General features: G+C 50.4%; 1 protein-coding gene across 1 annotated transcript; it reads right to left on the reverse strand.

Annotated features, from left to right (window-relative positions):
- Positions 1–16,086: 16,086 nt before the first annotated feature.
- Positions 16,087–19,529, reverse strand: LOC121833283. The gene has a single exon (XM_042286424.1). The coding sequence runs from the start codon at positions 19,454–19,456 to the stop codon at positions 16,172–16,174; it is 3,285 nt and encodes a 1,094-aa protein (XP_042142358.1). The 5' UTR covers positions 19,457–19,529; the 3' UTR covers positions 16,087–16,171.
- Between the last annotated feature and the right edge of the window lie 1,585 nt (positions 19,530–21,114).

The raw sequence follows: 21,114 nt of genomic DNA on the forward strand, positions 1-21,114 counted from the left end.
CCAGAAGCGCGAACATGTCATACGGGACGGTCTCGTTTTCTGAAAACGGTAGGAAGCGAAGGCTGTAATCGTTGAGGACTAAGTCTTTTTTTAGCGTGCGTGTAGCACGTCCCAAAATAAAAACGCGTCATTGCAGTATATAAAACAGTGCTCTATCGTCTCTGGCTTATTACATAATCTACAATTAACTGTCCAGGGAACAAATATTCCCCTTTTTTGGAGATAAGTTTTTACGGGCAAAGTGGACGTATGGAGTTTAAAGAAAAACGTCTTGGTTGACGGAGGCACTCCCATTTTCTTTACTCTTTTAAATACGTCACTGATGGGTTCCAGCGTGAAGCGGGTACGATAAAGTGGAAGAGAAAACAGGCTTTCGGTAATGCTTCTTGACAATTCCTTTCTGGACACACTGAACAGATATTCCAGTGAAAACCTCGCTTTGAGAAAGCTAAATGTGTCTACCACCTCCTTTAGAAAGCCCCAAGGCCTACCTTGGTAAATTTCACCACTTGAAACAACCAGATAATTTAAACTCTCAGCAAGACGTCGTTGGAGCATTACTCTGAGGAAATCGTGATTGGCATTCTTAAAGAAAAAAAATCGGGAGACCAACTGACGGACAAATACATGGCACAATCCTAAACCGCCATATTCAAGGGGAAGGAAAAGGTTATCCCTTTTTATGGGTTCCCAAGTTGAACACCATATAAACGTAGCAAATATTCGATGAATTTTTTGGATGTTGGTTCGAGAGCAATGAAGTACCTGGAGCACGTACATAAGTTTTGAAGCCAGAAATATATTACAAACGCTGGCTCTAGCGAAAATTGAAATGTCTCTTCCTTTCCACGCGTCTGTTTTTCTTTTCAATGTGGTTGCCAGGGAAGACCAGTAGGTTACGCTACTACGAATTTGTGCGAGCGGTACTCCGAGATAGGTAAGGGGACTCCTGTTCCACGCTATCCCAGCAAAAAAACGGGGTTTCGTGGCCCAGGAACCATACCAGTAACCGTTGCATTTCGATGGGTTTACTGAGGCTCCTGTTACCGCGCAATAATGCGCTGTGAGATCAAGTGCCTTCTCAACGCTTCTCTTGTCCGAACAGAAAAATGCAACATCGTCTGCGTAGGCGAGGACTTTAACCTTAACATTGGCCAGCGAGTATCCTTGAACATCGTCGCTCCTAAGGACGCTAAGGCACAACGGCTCTAAGTACAGGGCGAAAAGAAGCGGGGATAGCGGGCAGCCCTGCCTTACGGAAGATTGTATTTTAATCTCGTCAGATAGCATACCATTTACGATGAGCCTTGTAGAACAATTGAAATAGCATAGCTGGATTCCATCTAAGAGTGTCGCCCCCACGTTGACATGCTTAAGCAACGCAAATAAAAATGAGTGACTCACGCGGTCAAAAGCCTTTGTGAGATCTATCTGTACAAATGCAACCTGGTCACTGTTGTCAGACGCACACTCCAGTACTGAACGGGCAACATGTGCATTCGTTTGAATAGCTCTGCCACGTATCCCGCAGGTTTGGTGTTCACCTACTAGCTTTTCGATTACACTTTGTAGCCTTTCATTGAGCACTTTTGCATAAATTTTATAGTCAACGTTGCAGAGGGAAATAGGTCTATAATTTTCCATGTTTTTCAACATTTCCAAGTTTTTCGTTTTTGGTATTAGTACCGTGTGTCCACGGTAAAAGGAAGGCGGAAGCGCTCGCTGGACATAGGCTTCCTGAAATACGGCGAGTAGAACAGGAGAAATAATGTCTACGTATTTTTTATAAAATCCTCCACTTAGTCCATCAGGCCCAGGCGTTTTACCATTAGGGAGGGATTTGATGGCGGCTTTGATTTCAACCAAGGTTATAGGACCGTCGATTAACTTCCGGTCTGTCTCGTCTAGTATCGGCATATGCGATAACAGCTGTTCAACTTCAGCCTTCTCTTTTGTAGGTATTAATTTTCCAAAAATATTTGTGTAAAATTGGTGGAATGATTTCACAATGTCCGCTGTGTCGGTGTGCATTGACCCATTGCTATTTATCTCTACGATTTCTTTTGACAGAGCATATCGCCTTTCGTCGTCCAGAGACCTCTTTGTAGGTTGTTCACCAAGGAGGAAACGTTTCTTTCGAGAGCGAATTATGGCCCCTCGATACCTTTCTGTTTCATATTTTTGTAGTTGAGCTCGAACCACATTGACATCGTCACTATATACACCTGGGTTAAGGCATTCTAGTTCGTATAGAGTCGTTAAATTCTTAAAGAGTTCACGTTGTTCCTGTTTGTTGATGTAGGATAAGATCGTGGAACGCTCGATTGCGTGGTTTTTCACCTCCTGTTTAAAGAAATCCCATTTAGCAAATATATGCATGCCAACGTTTTTTTGTATGTCCGACAAAACTATGGGAATCTTTTTTGAGAAAGAATCATCGCTTAGAAGTTTCAGGTTTAACTTTCAGAAGTCCCACTGTTGACAAACACATCGGTGTCTCTGCGGACCAAAATAAGTTGATACCAAGCAATGATCAGAAAAGAACACCGGTTTAACGTGGTAGTCGCTCATTGAGTCAATTATAAAGCCCGAGACATAAATTCTGTCTAACCGAGCGTGAGAGATTCCTTGGAAATGAGTGTAACGTATTGGTTCACCTTTTCTATAAGCCACATCAACGAGGTTATGCTCTTGAAGCATGCTCTGAAGAGCCGTTGCACTTCTATCATACCTAGTCTGCGATACCGATCGATCGTCTGCACTACAAACACAATTAAAGTCTCCCATTGTAACTAACGCTCTATTAGTCTCAAAAAGCGATGGTAAAATTTCAAAGAATGATGTTCTTTCCTTCGGGCTATTGGGAGCGTAAAGACAAATGAAGCGCCAATTTATCTGTCTAAAGCTAAGGTCACAAGAAATAAGACGCCCTTCGAGGTCAGTCAAAACGGAAACTGATGACAAATCAAGCTCTTTACGAAAGAAGAGAAAACACCCAGCGGAGAGACCTGAAGCTTGACTAACGCAAATTTCATAATCCTTCATAAAGGGTTCTAACGCTTCAGCAATACTCTCATCTGAAGATAGCTTCGTCTCCTGTACCGCTGCGACGTCAACTTTCTCCTCTTTAAAAAGGCGCAGCAGCTGATACTGTTTCCTTTTAGAGCTCAGACCTCTTACATTTAAGGTCGTGAAATGTAAAGGAAGGGCGGCAGACATTGGGAAGTTTAGGGCGTACTCAAGTCACCGCTTAGGCTGTCCTCGGTCACCTTGAGGTTTGCCGGCGGTTTGGCGTATGGCTTGAGTCGGGTTCCAGCCTGCTTGCGTTCTTTCATGGCTCGCGTTGGAGGGAGCCCATCAGCAGACGGACTGTTGGTCGGTTCACCCATGACAGCAACGTCTGGCACTTGAGCTGGCTGAGGTGCCTCAACGGGCGGTTCGGTGACTTCGGGCTTTGCACCGATCTCAGCGGTGTCCTGCTCTCGCCTTGTAGCATCTTCCTCGACTATCGTTGAGTCTGATGTCATAGACGAAGCGTCGTCTTCGTCTGGCGGTGGAGGTGGCTCAGGGAGGCCACCAGGGTCGTCTTTGCGTTCACTGGTACTGGGAACTTTGCTTGGAGGCTCTTGTTCGATGTACTTGGCGAACGTTTCGGCCGGCGGGGCGTGACCCGAAGCGTCGACGACCTCGGAGGCGTCCATCAGGAGTTCCGACTGCTCTTCCGTCTCACGGGACATTTTGCCACGAAGCTTGCTTGCGTAAGATGTGACGCAAGCATCCGCGATGTGTCCGTAGATACCGCATTTGTAGCAGCGCGGTGATCTGCACTGCCGTCGAATGTGTCCGACCCTGTTGCACCTGAGGCACAAAGGAGGTCTTCCTGGTACGATGACGAGCGTCTGCATGCCGTACACCTGAAGTAGGTGAGGAATCTTTTCTGTCGACGTTCCTTCGTGCAGGGTGATGTTTACCTCCCTGTTCAGGGTGTCCATGTGCTCCATTCCTGGGCAGCGCCACTTCTCTCGATGAACGCTACGTACTGTGCCGAAAGGCGTCATAGCTTCGACGACGCGCCCGTCTTCGAGATGGTCCGGAAGCCACAGGAGCTTCATCTTGAGGTCCCGTGTGTTTGGGTCGATCACCAGGCATTTCTTGCCTTTAACGAGCAGTTCGCCACGGCGGCAAAGCTTTTCTTTGGCGAGAGCGTTGACGCAGGTGACCATCCATACATGGCCCATCTGGAATTGTCCGGTAGCTTTTATGTCTTTTAGGTCTATAACTTCTTTCAGAGCATCACGGAAGTCCGGTGCCGTGTAAGGCCTAGCGGTCATGTCGGCGTGAAGAAATACAGAATTCAGAACGAGGTTACCGGTTGGCAGACGAGGAAGCGTGATCCTGTACTCACTTGAGTTGACATTCGACGATTCAATATTACCTCGGCCAGAGGCCGATGCGGTGTTTCCACCAGAGCTCATTTTTTCGCAGCCGTTCCAAACGGCCTCTTCTTCTTTCTCTCCGGCCACCGATCCCCCCCGTCTTAAACACGTTTTGGTTCACCGTGTTTATCAAATCCCAGGGCCCCGGAAAACTCAGCCTCTTCGGGTGATGTCCAGGGTGGCGGTAAAAGAGCGAAATACCAACGACAGATCTGACTCCTTGTGTGCGCAGCCTAAACTGCCGTCGTAACAGGTATCGGATGAAGCGAGCAAATAAATATTTTATCGATTCAAAAACACCGGGGAACATTAACGGATCCCTCGGGGCCTTACTATCTATATTTACGTCCATGGCCTGCGTCACGTTCACGAAACATCAACTCCGTAGAAGAGGAAGAAGAGGTCGAAGCTCTCGCTGTCCCATTCGATTTTTAGTCAGCCCTGAAGAAAGAGTCAAGTCGACCTCGAAACGTTGAAAACCGTTTGTTTGTGAGCTTTTGGTTTGAGTTTCCTTTTTTATCGGTTTGTTTCCCCAAACCAGACAGATTTCCGTCGAAGATGTTTACTTTCAAGTCCTATTGATTTGTTCGAAATTTGCTGCATTTTCCCTTTCTTCCGTGCCTGCCTCTATCATTCAACTGGTTTCTGCAGTGCGCTATAAAAAAATAAAATGAAAGACTAGCTATTCCGTGCGTCGATATCCTAGGGTTCCGTGCTCAACGTTTAGGGCTATACAACCGCCTCTATACAGCGACGTTGAACTCTGTTGAACGTGGATTCACCGGCGGTTTCACATCCTAATATGCAGATTTGTACAACCTTTACGAAGGTCTGGGACGTCAGGGATGTCAGATTCCACGCGGGGCATCTTGACTCTACCGGTACACATCGCCCCTCTTTTTCCGGGGCCCATTGACTCGGGCACAATGAGTTCTCCACGTGAACGTCGATCCGGTCGACGTCTCGAATGAGTGGCGGTTCTCGCCGGCCCAGCGGGTGGGCCCGCTCCTCGACGGAGACGGGTCGGCGGGGGGAACCCCCGGAGCACTCTCAGTCCGTGGTTCGGACCGAACTGCCGCCGGGGAAGCTGGGCAGGAAGGAACCGACCTGGTCAGAAGAGCTTTTGAAAAACTTGGGATTCGTTGTGCGCGGTTGACTTCGTTTAACGTGGTTGTCGTGGGGAGGACAGCTTGGGATAATTCCTGCTCAGCGATGTTTTCCGTCCTTCGTGGCGCGATGTGTGGCGGATAACTCTCGTCATTTCGTGTCCGAATCGAGTATACCCGAATCTATAGTCTGCATAACTCAACGTGGTAACGCTCCCGTCGCAGCGCGGTGCTTCGATGACTGCCAATCACGCGAGACGCCCGTAAGCTTACGCTGATCTCCTCGAAAGTTTATCAAAGCGTCTGGCGGCCGAAACACAAAACACTAAAAACGGGCCATTAAAAAATAAAATTTTCTGTAAAGAGAGTGCGTGATTGAAAGGGCATCGGCCCTCGGATTCAAATCGTGGCCCGTTACCCCGGACTTCCTACGGAGTCGTTGTCTGGGGACGTTCTTGAGCCGGCCTGCACATCCCGCTCCCGAAGACCTCGGGCGGGCCGAGCAACGGGCCCGCGCACCGTTCTTCCCACCGGGGCGACAGCGACAACCCAGCGGGGCGCAGTCGGCGGACGGACGACGGGGGGTCTCGGGCCCCGGCTGCGGTGGCCCAATCGCTTTATGCCCGCGGGCCCGGCTATTAATGATGTCCCCACGGTCTCGTTAGGGTCCCGGAGGGAAGCCCTAATCCAGTTAGGAAGCACTGCGGCGCGCCTCTTCCTTCGCCGAGGGGCTCCGACCCCGGGCCCGAGGCTTCGGCGCCCATCACGGACGCTTCCGTTGACGAGCGCGGGGGGAGCCCAGCCGGGGCGATGCAACGATGGACGACCGCCTGCCTGGCTCCGCTTTTAGGCTTTGGGCTGCCCGCGCTGCGGTGTCCCGTCGGCCGCGATTGCTCGCCTTGCCTGGCTCTGATTTGATTTTCCCTGGTTTCGGGTTGCGTGTTTGCGCGTTTCGTCTGCTCCCGTCCGCGCGTCATGTCCGTCTCGGTGCGTCTTTGGGGACTTCGGCTCTATCACTGACGTGCAATTGTTCACTGGCGTGCTTCTGTTTTGCGCGCTTTTGTGGCTCGCGTGACGTGTCTGGTACGTTTCTTTGTCAACAGTGTGCGTACGCAGTTATCGTTTGCTATGTTTGTGTTTTACTTTGAATTAGAGTACCGTGTGCGAGGTTTCCAGCGTTCTTAGTAGTCGTTGCAGGGAGGCTTCCTAGCGAAATCTTGCGTGCAACAGTAAACGACTGTCTCGTCGCGCTCAAACGGTCTATGACGAGATGTATCCGAGGCCTGGTCGTGATGAGTCGGTGATACGTGTCAGACTTCTGAGTCTTGCGGAGACAAGCTTCAGGCGCGTTGGCCAACTCTCGGTAGGCATCGATTCGGATTGGGTTTCGATAAAAAAAAATGCGGTGAAAGCCGATTCACCGAAAAGGATATAATTGTAGATGACGTTCAATAAATTTCTACTCACTACGTAATATAGTAACGACAATGTTGTCACGCGTTGTGTGATTGGGTCAAAAAAACCACGTGTGCGAGGCTTCTTCGCCATCACCGCAACTTCCTTCATTTTTAGGAGGTCTTCGTGGCTATCAAACTTTGGTACCGAAGTGATCCGAACGTTGCGGATTCTCATAATCCACGAAACGAAAACAGCGTCTAGTCACAGTAATAAGGGTTATTGCGCAGGCTAGCTGGTAAACGTTAATACATCGTAAAAAACCGAGACGAGGCAAGGGGAAGGGACAAACTCGACGAAGCCTCAATACGCAGCTGCGTTTTGAGACTTTGTTATGCTTGTCCCTTCCTTTTCCATTGTCTCGGGGTTTGTTTAAGTATGAGTGTCTACTTCCCGCGAACTCAAACGCTCGCTCGTTGCCGGCGACTCGTGCGAGCGCGTTTCCGCACCGCACCTACGGGTTCTCCTCGACCACTCTTAAAACAGCCAAAGGGAGGCAGTCAATCACCCCGTCTAATTCGGGTCGAGCGCCCCCCGCGCTTTTGAAGAACCTCCGTTCAGCCAACGCGGCGCGCGTGACCCTCTCGCAGCGCCCTACAGTCGCGCACTCGGCGCAGCATTCAATTTTCCTTTTCATCCCGGGAGCGAAAAAAAGACGCGGATGTGGAGCGGGCGTCCGTCCGCAGCGAGCGCCGCGATGGCCCGATGAGGATTAGCGCGCGCGGATCATCGTCGGGCGGCCGTGGTTCGCAGAGGGGGCCAACGACGTCTCCCTCCGAACAGCCCGACCCGCGGTTCGGAACCGCGGCGGCGCTGTAATTTAGACGTCTAGAAAAGAGCCGGCCGTCCGCCCACCCCGAAACCCCGCGTCGGCTCGGCTTTCACGAAGCACGTGGCCCGAGCCACGCGGCGTCCGAAACCTTCCCCCACCCCGCGCGCGCGGGCAGGCCGCTTTTTCCCAGGCTACAATGGCGGTCATTTAAAGATGACTTCCCGCGCGCGCGGCAGTACCACCGCGTCCCGTCGGGGCCCGCTCCAGTGACGTCAGCCTCCGGGTGTATACCCGACGTGGCGTCGTCGCGTGTGCCGGCGCTTATCAGCGTCGCCGCCGGCCGGAGTCGGGGCTCTGGGCGAGCACGCGGTCCTGGCCGCAATTTATGGGCGCCTTGCTGGCGCTGACAGGCGATCCAGGCCCGATAGATGCGCGGCCGTGTCGACACCGCTCTGATTAGCCAGGGGGCTGCTCGGAGCGGGCCCCCGACCAAGGCTCCCGCTTGCGGAGACCACGGGGACGCGGGCTGTTCCCGACGTGCGGTCTCGTCTTCGGCGTCACTCGTCTTGGGACAATACATCCTAGAAGACGAGGCCTTCATGGTACGTCGTCGTTAGTGGGATCCCGACCTGCCCCAAGCTGCAAACACATGCACAGTTCGACGAGAGTATACTCCGTGGTAGACGGGAGTGCGCCACGGCTGCTCTCCCCGCCCCTCCTCCCTCCGGTGTGTGCGTGTGTCGGCGTCGCGCTCAGTCGTGTGCGAGCGTGGACGTTGCGGAACACGAGTCTCGAAGACGTCGTTAAATAGAGCTAATAGGGACTTTTCGTAGATCGTTTTAGCAGTCCCGCAAGGCCCTCCGCAACCCGCTACGATAGCGGGAACTCCACAGTCAAGGCTATCGGCGCGCAGGCGCAGTAGCGACTTTTTCGTTGCGGAGGGCTTAGCGGAGGGGGCAGCGCGGTCTACGAAAACTCCCTAATAACGCCATTCGGTACCCAGACGCTATTCTGGCGCTGTATATCGACGCTCCGCTGCATGTGACCGGAACCCTGTATACGTGACTCTACATATAGATACGCGGTGTTGTGCCTCTAGAATATCAAAGTTACCCAGAGGAACCACTAAGATCGACACGCATCAGAATTTAAAAAAAATTGTACTTTGCATGTCAAAGAATCAGATTATGATCGCAGTGGAAAACTTTAGTATCACCTAGGGGGGGGGGGGGGGGGGGGGGGGTCTCCCCTACCGCCAACGTTGGCGTCGCCCAAAAGTATAGACGACGATAAATGAAGAAGAAAAGCTCAGTGACCTGTATGGTGGCGGCACAACTGACTCTCTTCCCCCTATACAATCAGTACTAAAGTTTCACCCAAGTATATACACGGACGGATATACCGACAACCGAAAATCTTCTTTCGCATTGTTCTACCATCTTCAGACATAACTTGTTCCCTTCGATTATCACGTCGATCATCATCCACGTCAGTTGAGCTACACGATATATAGTCATCATTGAAATTTATTCGCCAAGCAGGTACGATAAAGAAGTGGACCGTCTGCAGTGACCCTGAAGTGGCTCCATACAATCAGTGAGATCTAAAGGCGACAACGGCAGATATATTTACAAAGTTCTGATTGAAATAACGGCTGCAAGGCAGGCAGGCCACGACATATCACTTCAGTATATAGTTCCATTCCCCATCCAGGACTGAGTGGTTCCAAGGCCAATGAAGCAGCAGACTCGTCGCCAAAAGGGCACACCAGGACGGGAAATATCAAGGTGTTCCCCTTTCCTGTGGAAACACTCGGGAAACATTAAGGTCGGTGGTACCTGCATTGTTTAGTTCTACATGGTTTGACAAACACGCCTAAACGGTTCGTTTTTTTATGAAATCGACCCTCAGATAAAATTCTGCGTACCAATTTCTCTCACTCGCATGCGCACCCTAAAAACACTACTGCACAGGCTTTGTCTCAGCGTCGCTTGCAGCGCCAGCATTTTTACGCCGTATATCTTTGAGGACTCTCCAGAATTTGCACGTGTACAGTCAGTCCAAGATTAAGCTTATCTCTTTCGAGAATGCTCAATATTGGAAAAGTGCGGTAAAGTGCTGAATTTACGGCTCATGGAGTTATTTCATTTACATTTTGTTTTACATAAGCCTTTGTTTGAAGCGTGCCACGCCAGGCACGCAGCGCAGTGGAGCTGATCGTCAGGACTGACGGACAAGTTTTCGAGCAGAGAGGATCTATGGGCAGCGGGTCGAGGGGAACTCAGCAGAAGCCCTGTCGTCCCAGCCCTAACTGGACACAGGTGAACTCGTCCGGTAGGCCAACACAGGGCATCTCGTACGAGCACTTCTTGTCATGCCTGAATATTTGTCACACGGAGTACTCTTATTAGGACCTGGATATTGTTATACAACGCGTGGAGGGACTTCGGTATCGTAAAAGAGTGAGCCAATAGACGCCTCTCGAAAGCCACGTGCCGTGTGTGCGTGTGTGTGTTTCATGCTCCGTCGTACTTGTTCTTCAGGAGAGTGGATTACTGGGTCCTCAAGATGTGTATTAGTGTCACTAACGGCCACAATACTTGTGGCCTCGGGAGAAGTTACTGATTGTCATCAAAACACGAATGACTTAGCGACCAGTGTTCCGGTGACGAACGGCGCCCCGGGACGAGAGTTTCTATGACGAAATGACTTAGATCCAGAAGACCGGTGGGGCCAGTAGTCCTGTGACAAGCTTTCCGGTGACGAGCGGGATTGTGACGAGCGGGCCGGTTCCCAGGGCCAGCGATATTTGGGGTTGCTCCACAAATATAAATAATTGTCTTCTTCACTATGGTCGTTTAGGACGGCTGGAATAGAAATGATTGTCTGCTTAGTTTTCTGCTCCTCACCATACTCGAAGAAAACAAAAATATAGCACCTGCATCAATGTCGGATTAAGGCATTTGGGGGCCCTGTGTTAAGGCTTTTATAAGGACCCTACCGAAGATAATAATGACCATGTTGATGAAGATGATGATGGTGGTGGTGGTGCAGGTAACGATGACGATTAAGTATGTATATTCTACCACCTTGTAAGTCGAGATATGTTTTATCTTATGATTATTGTCGAGCCTTTTCTAGATTCGTAGGTTCAATAGAATTCAAGCTTTCCTTGCCGGCAATAAGGCGGACACGATTGTTGGTTAGAAACTACTTCGCAAGTCATCAACCGCTCTAGCACTTTACAACATAGTAATTTTAAGGTGAAAAATTGAAATCAACTAAATATTGCGGAAAATATTAAGTTTCTTCGTTCACATCTAACAGCTTCCCAAAGAAAACCAAATAACTTCCGTTGAAAATGTTGATTACAGCTAGACATACTGAGTACATTCCCTGGCCAGCTTATAAAAATTTATCATGATCTCAACTTGTAGCACGGGTGACCCTTTCGCTAACATGTCTAGTGCCACTATTACTCACTCATGAATTGAGTTATGCAGCAACCAAAAGGATAAGTACAAAACCCCCATTATAAGAAAACAAAATTTCGCTTCCCCTACATGCATGCCATGCCTCGCAACTTGACAACTGACTCGAAAATCTAGAGCACCTATCCTTGCAATTGTTTTCAATGATTGGAAGTGTTCTAGGGTCTAACTAACCCTTTAATTAAATAATTACTGATCTTAACAGTGAAGGCAGCAACATAGGCAAGAAAGACATTGCGTTGGATGATGCAGTCTTTATGGAATCAAGCTACTTCCTAAACGCTCTTCTAATATCTGAACACCCGTTTCACAAACAACAGACCCGCATTTAAACCATAAGAGAAACTGCGTTCAATTTTATTACCCCGACAACTGCCGTCCAAGCATATTGACATAAAACAAATTTATCATAAAAATCGAGCAGATACTTTTGAGTTCTTGTCTTTTTGAATGGGGAAAATGTTTTGATCTCATTTAGTAGTAATCTTGTTCCCTTTAAATGCCGCAATCAACGGCCATTTGGATGTACGACTCAAAGTTAAAAAATAGGAGGCCATTCTTCATATATGTTGGTGAAACCATCGAAGTATTCTCATAATTTGGTGGAAAGAAGAGTGTTAAGTCGCACTGGCAGGCCAGACACCGTAGAGCACTTGCTTGTAGTCAGTACCCATTTAAAACGGTTGAGGGGCGTCTCAACAGCCGGCTCTTTGAAACGCCTGTTCGTTGGTGGTTATGAAGACGGTGTCCGGGAGATTTACGGGTACCTTTTTCCTTGTTCTAAACATGCCGTTCTGGAATAAACTCCATATGGAGTTTCACTACAAGGGTTAACACAACGTGTGTGAACCATCTGTATTGCTCGATTAGCCTTTGGCAACACTTCCTTATTTCCCGGCCCACTTCTGCCCGCAAAACACGCCAACGGGGTCCCAGTACAAAAGATAACTTCTTGACCGTCCCTCCCTCGAGGTTCAATTAAAAAAGACATCAACGGAACCGCCAGCGTTGACAAATTTACCCATTTAACGAGGGGCCGTTACATTTTGTTGCTCTGACACACTCTTGTACAATAAGCTCACAAACGCAAGCTTTTCTAGATATGGCATTTGTACTGCATCCTTGCTTCCCTGTTGAAAAAAAGGGAAGGAGAAAGTCATTGCGCCAGGGGCCCTTCTGAGTGTTTTTTTTTTTCTGCTCTTAGTCTCAGCTATCTTAAATAAAAGAAAAAACAACTAAGATTTTCAAATTTCCAGGGGCGAGCACAGTCCCCCTGACAGCCTACGGCCCAGGTTTGCTGCCCCCTTAGCCCGTACCTTAATCCGGCCCTAATTAGCAGCTGCCCAGTTGTAATGTTTGGTAAAAAAAAAGTTGTGAATCTGCAGCCTCTATCCATGCACTTCATTCCCTGATGAATTATGGATCCTGTTTTCCATAAGATAATATGTAGATGAGCTTGCCTACCTCAGTTATACTCTACTTCACCTTATAATGTACCGCAGGAAAGGCTACAAGCTCGAGCTCCTTGCTCTGCTGCAGATCTGGGCGGCACAAGCTCTCGTACATTAACTAAGGGCAGCTGCCGCCAACGCTATGAGCTCGCGCTTCAAGGGGGAAGGAGATCGAACAGTAGAGAGTTTTAGTAGATCGTTCCCATGACTCCGATAACGATATCCCGATACTTCGCCGCCGCCTCCCTTGTGCATGCATAGTATCGTTATCAGGGCTATCGGAGGTATCGGAACGATCTACTAAAACTCCCTAGTTACGCCTCTAGCGGTACGCTTCAGCTGTGGGGACAACAAACCGTATATTTGTGTTTGTTTTTGATCCGAGAAATCGAAGATGACGATTCAAAGGCCGCTCCTCGTGCTGCTAAAGCACTGGTCAGAGCGAAGCGCTCGTGCCCAGACCGTGGTTCCCTTTCTTTGTTATGTTCTGTTAGTAAACACCAAGCTGCGGGGTCGACGAGCTCAATAAAGCGCCCCCTCTAGTTCGATCTCCTGCCCGGGTTCGCCCCAAAAGAGTTGTCCTGTTCGCCCCAATTAGGGATGTCGCGAACTCTTGTCGAACCTGATTTCTAAGTCGAACTTCCAGGGTTCCACTGGTTCGACGAACCTTCGATTTTTGACCAGATTCGACTGGTTGAACTTTGTGGACAATATGGCCAGACCTTGATACAAGCATGTCTAGGTTTGGAGAACTTGTTTTACGCAATGGGTTATTTTAATTTTATGAATAGTTGCAATTAACAGAAACTAATTCTAGTCACGGAGGAAGTTAATAACTTTTGTTTTGTATTAACTAATATAACCCCCAATCAGGGCTTCCGTTAATTCATCCCTTATTCCTCACCATCCAATCCGAACCCAACTGGCCAGCCCGCCGAGCATGCGCATAGCCGTCGAACCTGAGTCGAACCTTTGTCAAAGTTTTCACAAGAATTTCGAAAAAGTCGAAGCTGGTCGAAGTCGAACCTCCACCGGTTCGCGACATCCCTAGCCACACTAGTAAAGATGGCGACGTCCGCCGCATCGGCGCCCATGGCCAGCGCCAGCGAAGCACTTACTATTGCGGAGCATTGGGGGCGCAAAGCTAGCAGTGGCGGAACGCGATGGTAACCTTACCATCCGCGATGTGCCCACAGCTAGCTTAGCGTCTGCGGCACGAGCGCCCCCAAGTTTTCAAGTCGTTCTAAAAGAGTTGATCTAGTGGTTTTGATGACGCTCAGTAAGCTTCTAATTAAAACCATATGTCAATTTTCGCTAAGTAAAAGGTATTTAACAAATTTTAATTAATTAGCTGACTCATTGCGAAGATTAGCTACCCACATAATGTCCCCCTGGCCGTATAACCCCCTGCACAAACCGTACTAGTGTGCATCTTTTACGAACGTTCTCTAATAAATCTGTTCGAATTAAAATGGAACACCCGGTATCTCTCTCTCTCTCTCTTTATATATTGTTCAATAATTGACTAGCCTATGAATATTCATACCTAAGATCCTCGGGATTTTGCCATGCAAGTTCTTAAAAATTTTAATATGGCAATCACCTATTTCCATAAAGAGTCAGACGCACTGCCGTCGCCTGCTGTGAATATGAAAGGACCGTGGGCGAGCAACTAACAAGACGCTTTTCTCGCGAGGAGATCGAACAGACACGCCTCTAGCAACAAGAGTTCTTTGCCCAACCTGCAAGCTTAACCTGAGGTTTCTGTTTCCCAGTATATTAATTCATGCATGATCACGCGGAGATTAACTTATTTTATTTTTTTATTTCAAGCAAAGGCATATTTCTGGGTATGTATAATTATCTCGCTTGCAACTCAAATTGTTAATGGTAACTCACTGTTTCAGAAACTGACTAATCCTATTACGAAAAAAAGTAAATTGATTTTTTTTTTTTGCTGTAAAAATTTACTCGTTGCATATAAAAACATCAAGTCCCAATACAAGGGCACCGTGTGACGAGTATTCCGGCATGACGAGAATTCCTCGTACGATATGTCCTGTAACAAGTTGGCCTACCAGACGAGTTCACCTATAACCAGTGGGCCTGTGAAGACTGGGCTTGGGACAAATTATCCTGGACTCATCCTCGTCCTTGAAGAGACGGTACCTTTACGCAGCGGTCAGGTGTGTGCATAGGATCATGCGTGGCCCCCGTTCTTAGTGATATTTTTCTAGCAAGTGTTGATAGAGCTATTGAAGGTGCCCTTAGCACATCAGAAGTGTCAAAGGTGTTCCGATACGTTGACAATTTTTTGCTAGTGTATCCCAAGTCTGTTGAAGGTGATTACGTTGATAAGGTTATGAGCGTATTTTCCAGGTGCGGCTTTGGTCTTAAATTCACTGTTGAAAAGCCTTCGGACGGAAAGTTACAGTTCCTGGACCTTTCGTTATCTCTTCATACAAACCATATCTGCTGGAGTTTCTCTCCTAGGTCAAAAAAGGGCATTCTTCACTACACATCCGCACATTCGAAAGTTGTTAAAAGGGGGATTGCGGTTACCATACTTGGGGCTGCACTTACGAAGTCCTGCTTTCACACTGTTCGTGAAAGTTTTAATGCTCAAGTTGAGAGACTCCAAAAGTCGGGCTTTCCATCACAGGTCTTAAACGAGGTGGTGGCGGTCTTAGTACGCAAGACTAAAGGGATTCGGAGAAAGAAACCTCGAGATCCACAGAAACGAAAGGTTGTTGTACCATACATGCACAAAACCTCTCATAATTTAAAAAGAGCAGCCCAAAGGTACGATGTGCCTGTGGTGTTTTCGGCTCCAAAAAGAATGGCGCAAATCTGTTCAAAGGTTCGCTCGATAGCAGATAACCTCAACAAAGGCAAGTGCCAGAAACGCCACAGCCACCCTTATGTGCCATGTTCAATTGGCGTGGTGTACAAAATCCCATTAACGTGTGGTAAAAGCTATGTGGGCCAAACCGGACGGTGCCTAAACGATCGCCTTCTCGAGCATGATCGTTCGCTAAAATCTACGGTGGGTGGTCACCTCCCCGTTCACTGCAATTCCTGCTCGTGTGCTCCGATTCTAAAAGGCACAACAATAATTGGACACTATCGAGACAAGACAACTCGCGAAATCTTAGAAGCACATTGCGTCAACAGCCTGGGGGACTGCTGCGTCAGTCACCCATCAGTGACACTACTAAACACTGAAACCTTGTTTTTGGAAAGGACTATGGGGCAAAGACATTGCAGTTAGATGGTGTTGTGTCGCGTGTCATAAGCACTGCGTGCCCTGCGTGAGTGAGTGAGTGAAAAGACGTTTATTGACACTGGTGGATAGAGGAGTCAACTTATTGACAAGTTTAGGGATGGTTGGTTAGGCGGGACATTGGCGATTTACATAACTCCGGTACAGCTGTGGTCCCGCCGTGGGGGAACGACCCCCTTATATGTGCATGTCCAGCCCGGTCTCACTCAGGTAACTGAGCAGGCCGGACAGGACCGCGACGCGCTTGTCCCTTTCTCCCTCAGGTCGACACCAGGCTTCGAAGGAGGTGGGGCGGAGTTGTTGGTCTAACGCGTCCAGGGCTTTCGTTCTCTCCTCGTGGAAGTTTGGGCACTCCCATACGAGGTGATGCTCGTCGCACTCTACGTCGCGATTTGTGCAGTAGATGCAGCCCTTTGAGCAGGCTTCCTCTTCTCGCCGCAGCTTTCTTGATAACAAGCTGTAGTCGTGGTCTATTGCAATCGAAGCGCCGTCAACTCTCTTCTTCCTCTCGCGGGCCGCCCGCTCCCATCGCTGGGTGCGGGCCGGCGTGATGGCGGCGTGGGCCCTGAGTCTTCGCAGCTTGACCGTCTGATGCCGTCGAAAGAAACCCAAAGGAATGCTCGCTTCAGGGAGCTCGCCTTTGGCATTTAGCTTCATCTTTACTTCTTTTTTCATCGCCAGTTTAATGTTGAGGACGGTGCCCTCGGGGTCGTATAAGTTGAAAGCGGACGATGGCGGTAGCACAGAGGGGGCCGCAACCGGGTCCTGGCGTCGAAGGTCGATACGATTAAGCTCTTCGATCGCCGCCCGGTGTGCCTTCTCGTTACCGTCTATGCCCGCGTGACCAGGAATCCACTCTACGCTTATGGAGAGTGGGTTCGGGTCGCGTCGCTCCAGTTCATGCGCTAGCCGGAAAATCTCTCCGACTGCGGCGTGTGCCTTGACCTGCGTTCTAAGTGCCCTCACGGTTGCCTGGGAGTCCGTGAAAACGCGCAATTTGTGAAATACATCGCTTGATGACACTGCCGTGTCCTTGATGGCTTCGAGTACGGCATTTACTTCGGCTTCCTGCGCGGATCCACAGTGTTGCAGTTCCTTGCGTTTCGTCACGTGTTCATAATGCCACGCCGCTGTGGTCGCCACTCCATCCTTGAACGCGGCATCGACGTATACTCGAAGTTCGTCGTCGCCGTCGCCTCCCTTCTCTTCGTGCCGCCGGGCAAACTTCCGTCTTCTACCGGCGTTAGTCGTTGAATTCATCCTTCTCGGGATTGGACAGGCCGGGGTGACCATCGTCTTCTGCCATGGTGGGATGGGGTCCGGTATTAGTGATTGAGCGGTCTGCGCGCACAGAGAGCTCCACGGAGGCATGAGTTCTGATAGGGCCCTGCCCTGTCGGGTGTGCGCCAGTTTGGCACCGTAGGTTCGCTCCTGATTCCGCTCGATCTCTTCAAGGGAGAGCATCGGGACTGCCTCGTGCAGTAGGTCCAGGCGTGTGCACTTCGGCAAGCCCGAGATGCAGCGTCGTGCGTCGTTAATCAATGTTTCCAGTTTGGCCCGCTGAGCGGTGTTGAATTTGTAGAAACGGAGGCCGTACGAGATCTTGGATATAAGGGCGGCTTGGACCACGGTCTTCGCTAATCTTTCTCCCAGGCCCCCGGCCCGTGTCGCTAAGCGTCGGACGATCGAAAGTCCTTTCTTCCACGTGCTTCGCATACGTTCGATCCAGGCGCTTGGGTTGCCGCCCGAGTGGACGTTCACCCCTAGAATGGAGTGCTCGGCCACTTTGTCGATCTTCTGACCGTCAAAGCGCAGGTCCGCGTCGATCTTTTCCCAGCCTTTGCCAAAGGCTAAGTATCTTGTCTTTTCAGGTGACGGGTGTAGACCGACCTCCTTCAGGAAGTCGCTCACCACGTCAAGGGCCCTTTGGATCGTTGTCTCGGGAGGGGGCGCGTTGTCACTTCCCATAGTCCACGCCGTGATGTCGTCCGCGTAGACTGTGAATGCCAAGTCCGGAATGACGGCGAGCCGCCATAGGAGCGGCGCCATCGCCAGGTTGAAGAGCACCGGTGAAAGCACTGCTCCTTGTGGCACGCCTATTTCATTCGTCTTCTGTTCGCTGCTACAGTGCTTGCCGGTCTTGACCAGGTACTTTCGTCCGCTCAGGAAGGCCTTGATGAAGTTCAGGGGTCTGCCCCGCACGCCCAGTTTTCGGGCCGTGTCAATAACCGTCGCGTGAGGTAGGGTGTCGAAAGCTTTTTTAATGTCCACTGCTACCAGGAGTTGTGGGTGGCAATGCGTTGGCCGGTTCACTAAGTACTCACGAATGAGGACTAAGCTGTCCTGCGTGCCAAGGTTCTTGCGGAACCCCGTCTGGGCGGGATGCAACACTTCTCTTTTATGCTCAATTATCCAATCGATGCGCGCGAGCACCATACGCTCCATCAGTTTGCTGAGAACAGATGTAAGCGAAATTGGGCGCACGTTGCTCGCGCAGTCCGGCTTCTTCCCTGGTTTGGGTATGGGGCACACCCAGGACAGTTTCCACTTTTCCGGTATGTTTCCCTCGTGCCACGCGTTGTTGATCGATTTCAGCAAGTTATGTTTGACCACCTCCGGGAGGTTTTTGAGCATGGAGTTGGTAATCCCGTCAGGGCCCGCCGCACTCCGCTCGTTGCCCCTGTCGATGGCTGCCTCCATTTCCCACATAGTAAAATCTGCTTCGTACTCTTCGGCTTTCGATTCTTCGGGTTCATAAATTTTGGGGTCCGGGCTCGTGGCTGGCTGCGGGAAGAAGACATCTCCGATCTCGTCCAGTATCTGTGTGATTTCCTTGCCTTGCGCGAGGGCCATGTTTGGTGCTGTGTTGCCGCCTTTGCTCTTGCCCAGCATCGCGTTACAGACAGCCCACATGCGTCTGAGTGACGTCCGTTCGTTGAACTCTTCGCAAGACTTGATCCAGTCGTCCCTGCACAGCCTGCTGGCGTGTCGCTGCGCCTCCTTCGCGTACCTGTTGGCCTTGCGAATATCCCGTCGTTTGCGGGTCCGACGGTAGCGTCTCAGGTGGTTGGTTCTTTTGCGCCATAGGGATAGTAATCTGGTATCCGGAATGGGCGCTTCTTTTTCGATTAGGGTTTCGACTGTTGCGGCCTTGGCCGCGTCCCTAATCAGTTTTGTCAGGTCATCTAATTTGGTGCCCGTGGATCCTTCTAGAATGGTGCGAAAGTCGTCCCACACTGTAGTCTTTGCCGTCCTATGCTTCTTGTGTCGCTTTGCCCTGCCGACGATACACGTCTCAATAGGGTGGTGGTCGCTGCCCCACGCGTCCTCGAAAACTCTCCATTCGATGTTCCTTGCAGTATGAGGGTCGGCCCAAGTTAGATCAGGCGTGGTGTCTTGTTGGTTGATACTGGGCGCGGTCCGCGTCTTGGTGCCCGGTTCATTGATCAGGACGAGTCCCATATCGGTGGCCCTGCGCAGCAGCTCGGCACCTCGTGCTGACGATTTCGCGTAGCCCCATTCTTCGTGTTCGGCATTAAAGTCTCCTCCGACGAGAATCGCGTGCTTTCTTTTCTTACCGTACTCTCGTACCAGCTTTTCCACCCAGCCGTGGTCGATCTCCGCTCTCGTTTTCCTTGCCGTCGAAGTCCTAGGCCGGTAGTACACTGACACCACCAGGATCGGGCCGTCGCACTCGCTCTCCACCAGGACGGCCACTACCTCTTGCGAGTCGGTGCACCATTCCCGCGTGTCCACTTGCTGTTGGGGTAGGTCTTTGCGAACCAAAATAGCGACTTGCGGTTGCACTCTGGTCTTGCCTTTAACGGTCAGCGTCACACTCGGTTGGTCGTACTTGATGTAGCCCGTCAATTTGATATCGGCCTCGTGGGTTTCCTGAAGCATAATAGCGTCTACAGGAATCTTTCGTTCGTGTAATCGTAGCTTGAGTTCGGACTTTTTGCCGCGCAGCCCCCGGCAGTTCCATTGAAGGGCGGTAAACGTCTTCTCGTTCTTGTAACGTCTTTGGTGTTGGCTCATATTTGGTTTATTGGGCCGGGGCCGCCGTCCCTATCCCATGCTGGGTAAACATAATCTGTAGTTGTTGCTGCATCTGCTGCATCATGACTTGTTGCTGTTGCTGAAGTTGCTGCTGGAGCTGTTGTTGCCACTGTTGTATTCTGTTCTCTACGAGTTGTAGGAGATCACCGCCGCTTGGGGTCGTGCCGGGAAGGCTGCCTGAGTCTCGCGGGTTAGGTTGCGTCGGCGACACGTTCCGCGGCGGGTATTGTTGTCGATCTTGTTGTGGTGCGGCCACAGCGGCTTCACTGTTTGTTGATTTTGCCTTGGTGGCTGCGACTTCGGCTTCTTTCTTCTTTTGTTCCAGGACTTGTTCGTAAGTTACGGGGCAGCGTTGGCTCCGGCGACGTGCTTCGTCGGTCTTCTGTTGCTCAATTCGGAGTCGCTGCTCGGCTTCTCGTTTACGTTTTCGGTCAGCTTCGGCCGTGGCCTTGGCTTGCGCTCGACGGGTCTCTTGTTCCTGACGGAGTTGATTTTCGTACTCCATCTCCAATTGTTGAATCTTCTGCAGTATTCTGCTGCTACTCTCCCTAAGTTGGGCTAGTTCCGTCGCCAGTCTGCTGCTGCAGCCGCTGGGCGTGCCTAAATGGGAGACAGAGTCCATGTTCATTGCCTTCGAATCTAGTGCTTGTCTGTAAGTCGGTTTTGGCTTTCGCTGTTCGGCCTGTTGCTGCTCCTGCGGTGTGAGGGAGGGGAAGTCGTCCGGGTTATATGAAGCCCGGCTGGAGGCCCCGCCTTTTTTTGCAGCGGTGGACACCGGGCCGCCGCCATGGTTGCGTCTACCGTCCGCCGCTCTCTTCTGGAGTTTGTCGTCCGCTCGGTTCCTGGCTTGACACGCTTCGATTTCGAAAACCGTGTGGCCAGTTTTCTTGCAGTTGGGGCAGTACTTGCCCTGGCAGGGTTGGTTGTTGGGGTGGACTTCACCGCAAGTTTTGCAGCGTTGTTTGCGAGTGCAGACCGTGGCCTTGTGTCCCAGTCCATGGCACTGTAGGCAGACGACTGCTGTAGGCTTGTAGGGAAACACGTTATGGTACCTTCCGAAA

This window comes from Ixodes scapularis, unplaced genomic scaffold, assembly GCF_016920785.2.
Source record: "Ixodes scapularis isolate PalLabHiFi unplaced genomic scaffold, ASM1692078v2 PGA_scaffold7__128_contigs__length_106722199, whole genome shotgun sequence".
Taxonomy (NCBI): Eukaryota; Metazoa; Arthropoda; class Arachnida; order Ixodida; family Ixodidae; genus Ixodes; species Ixodes scapularis.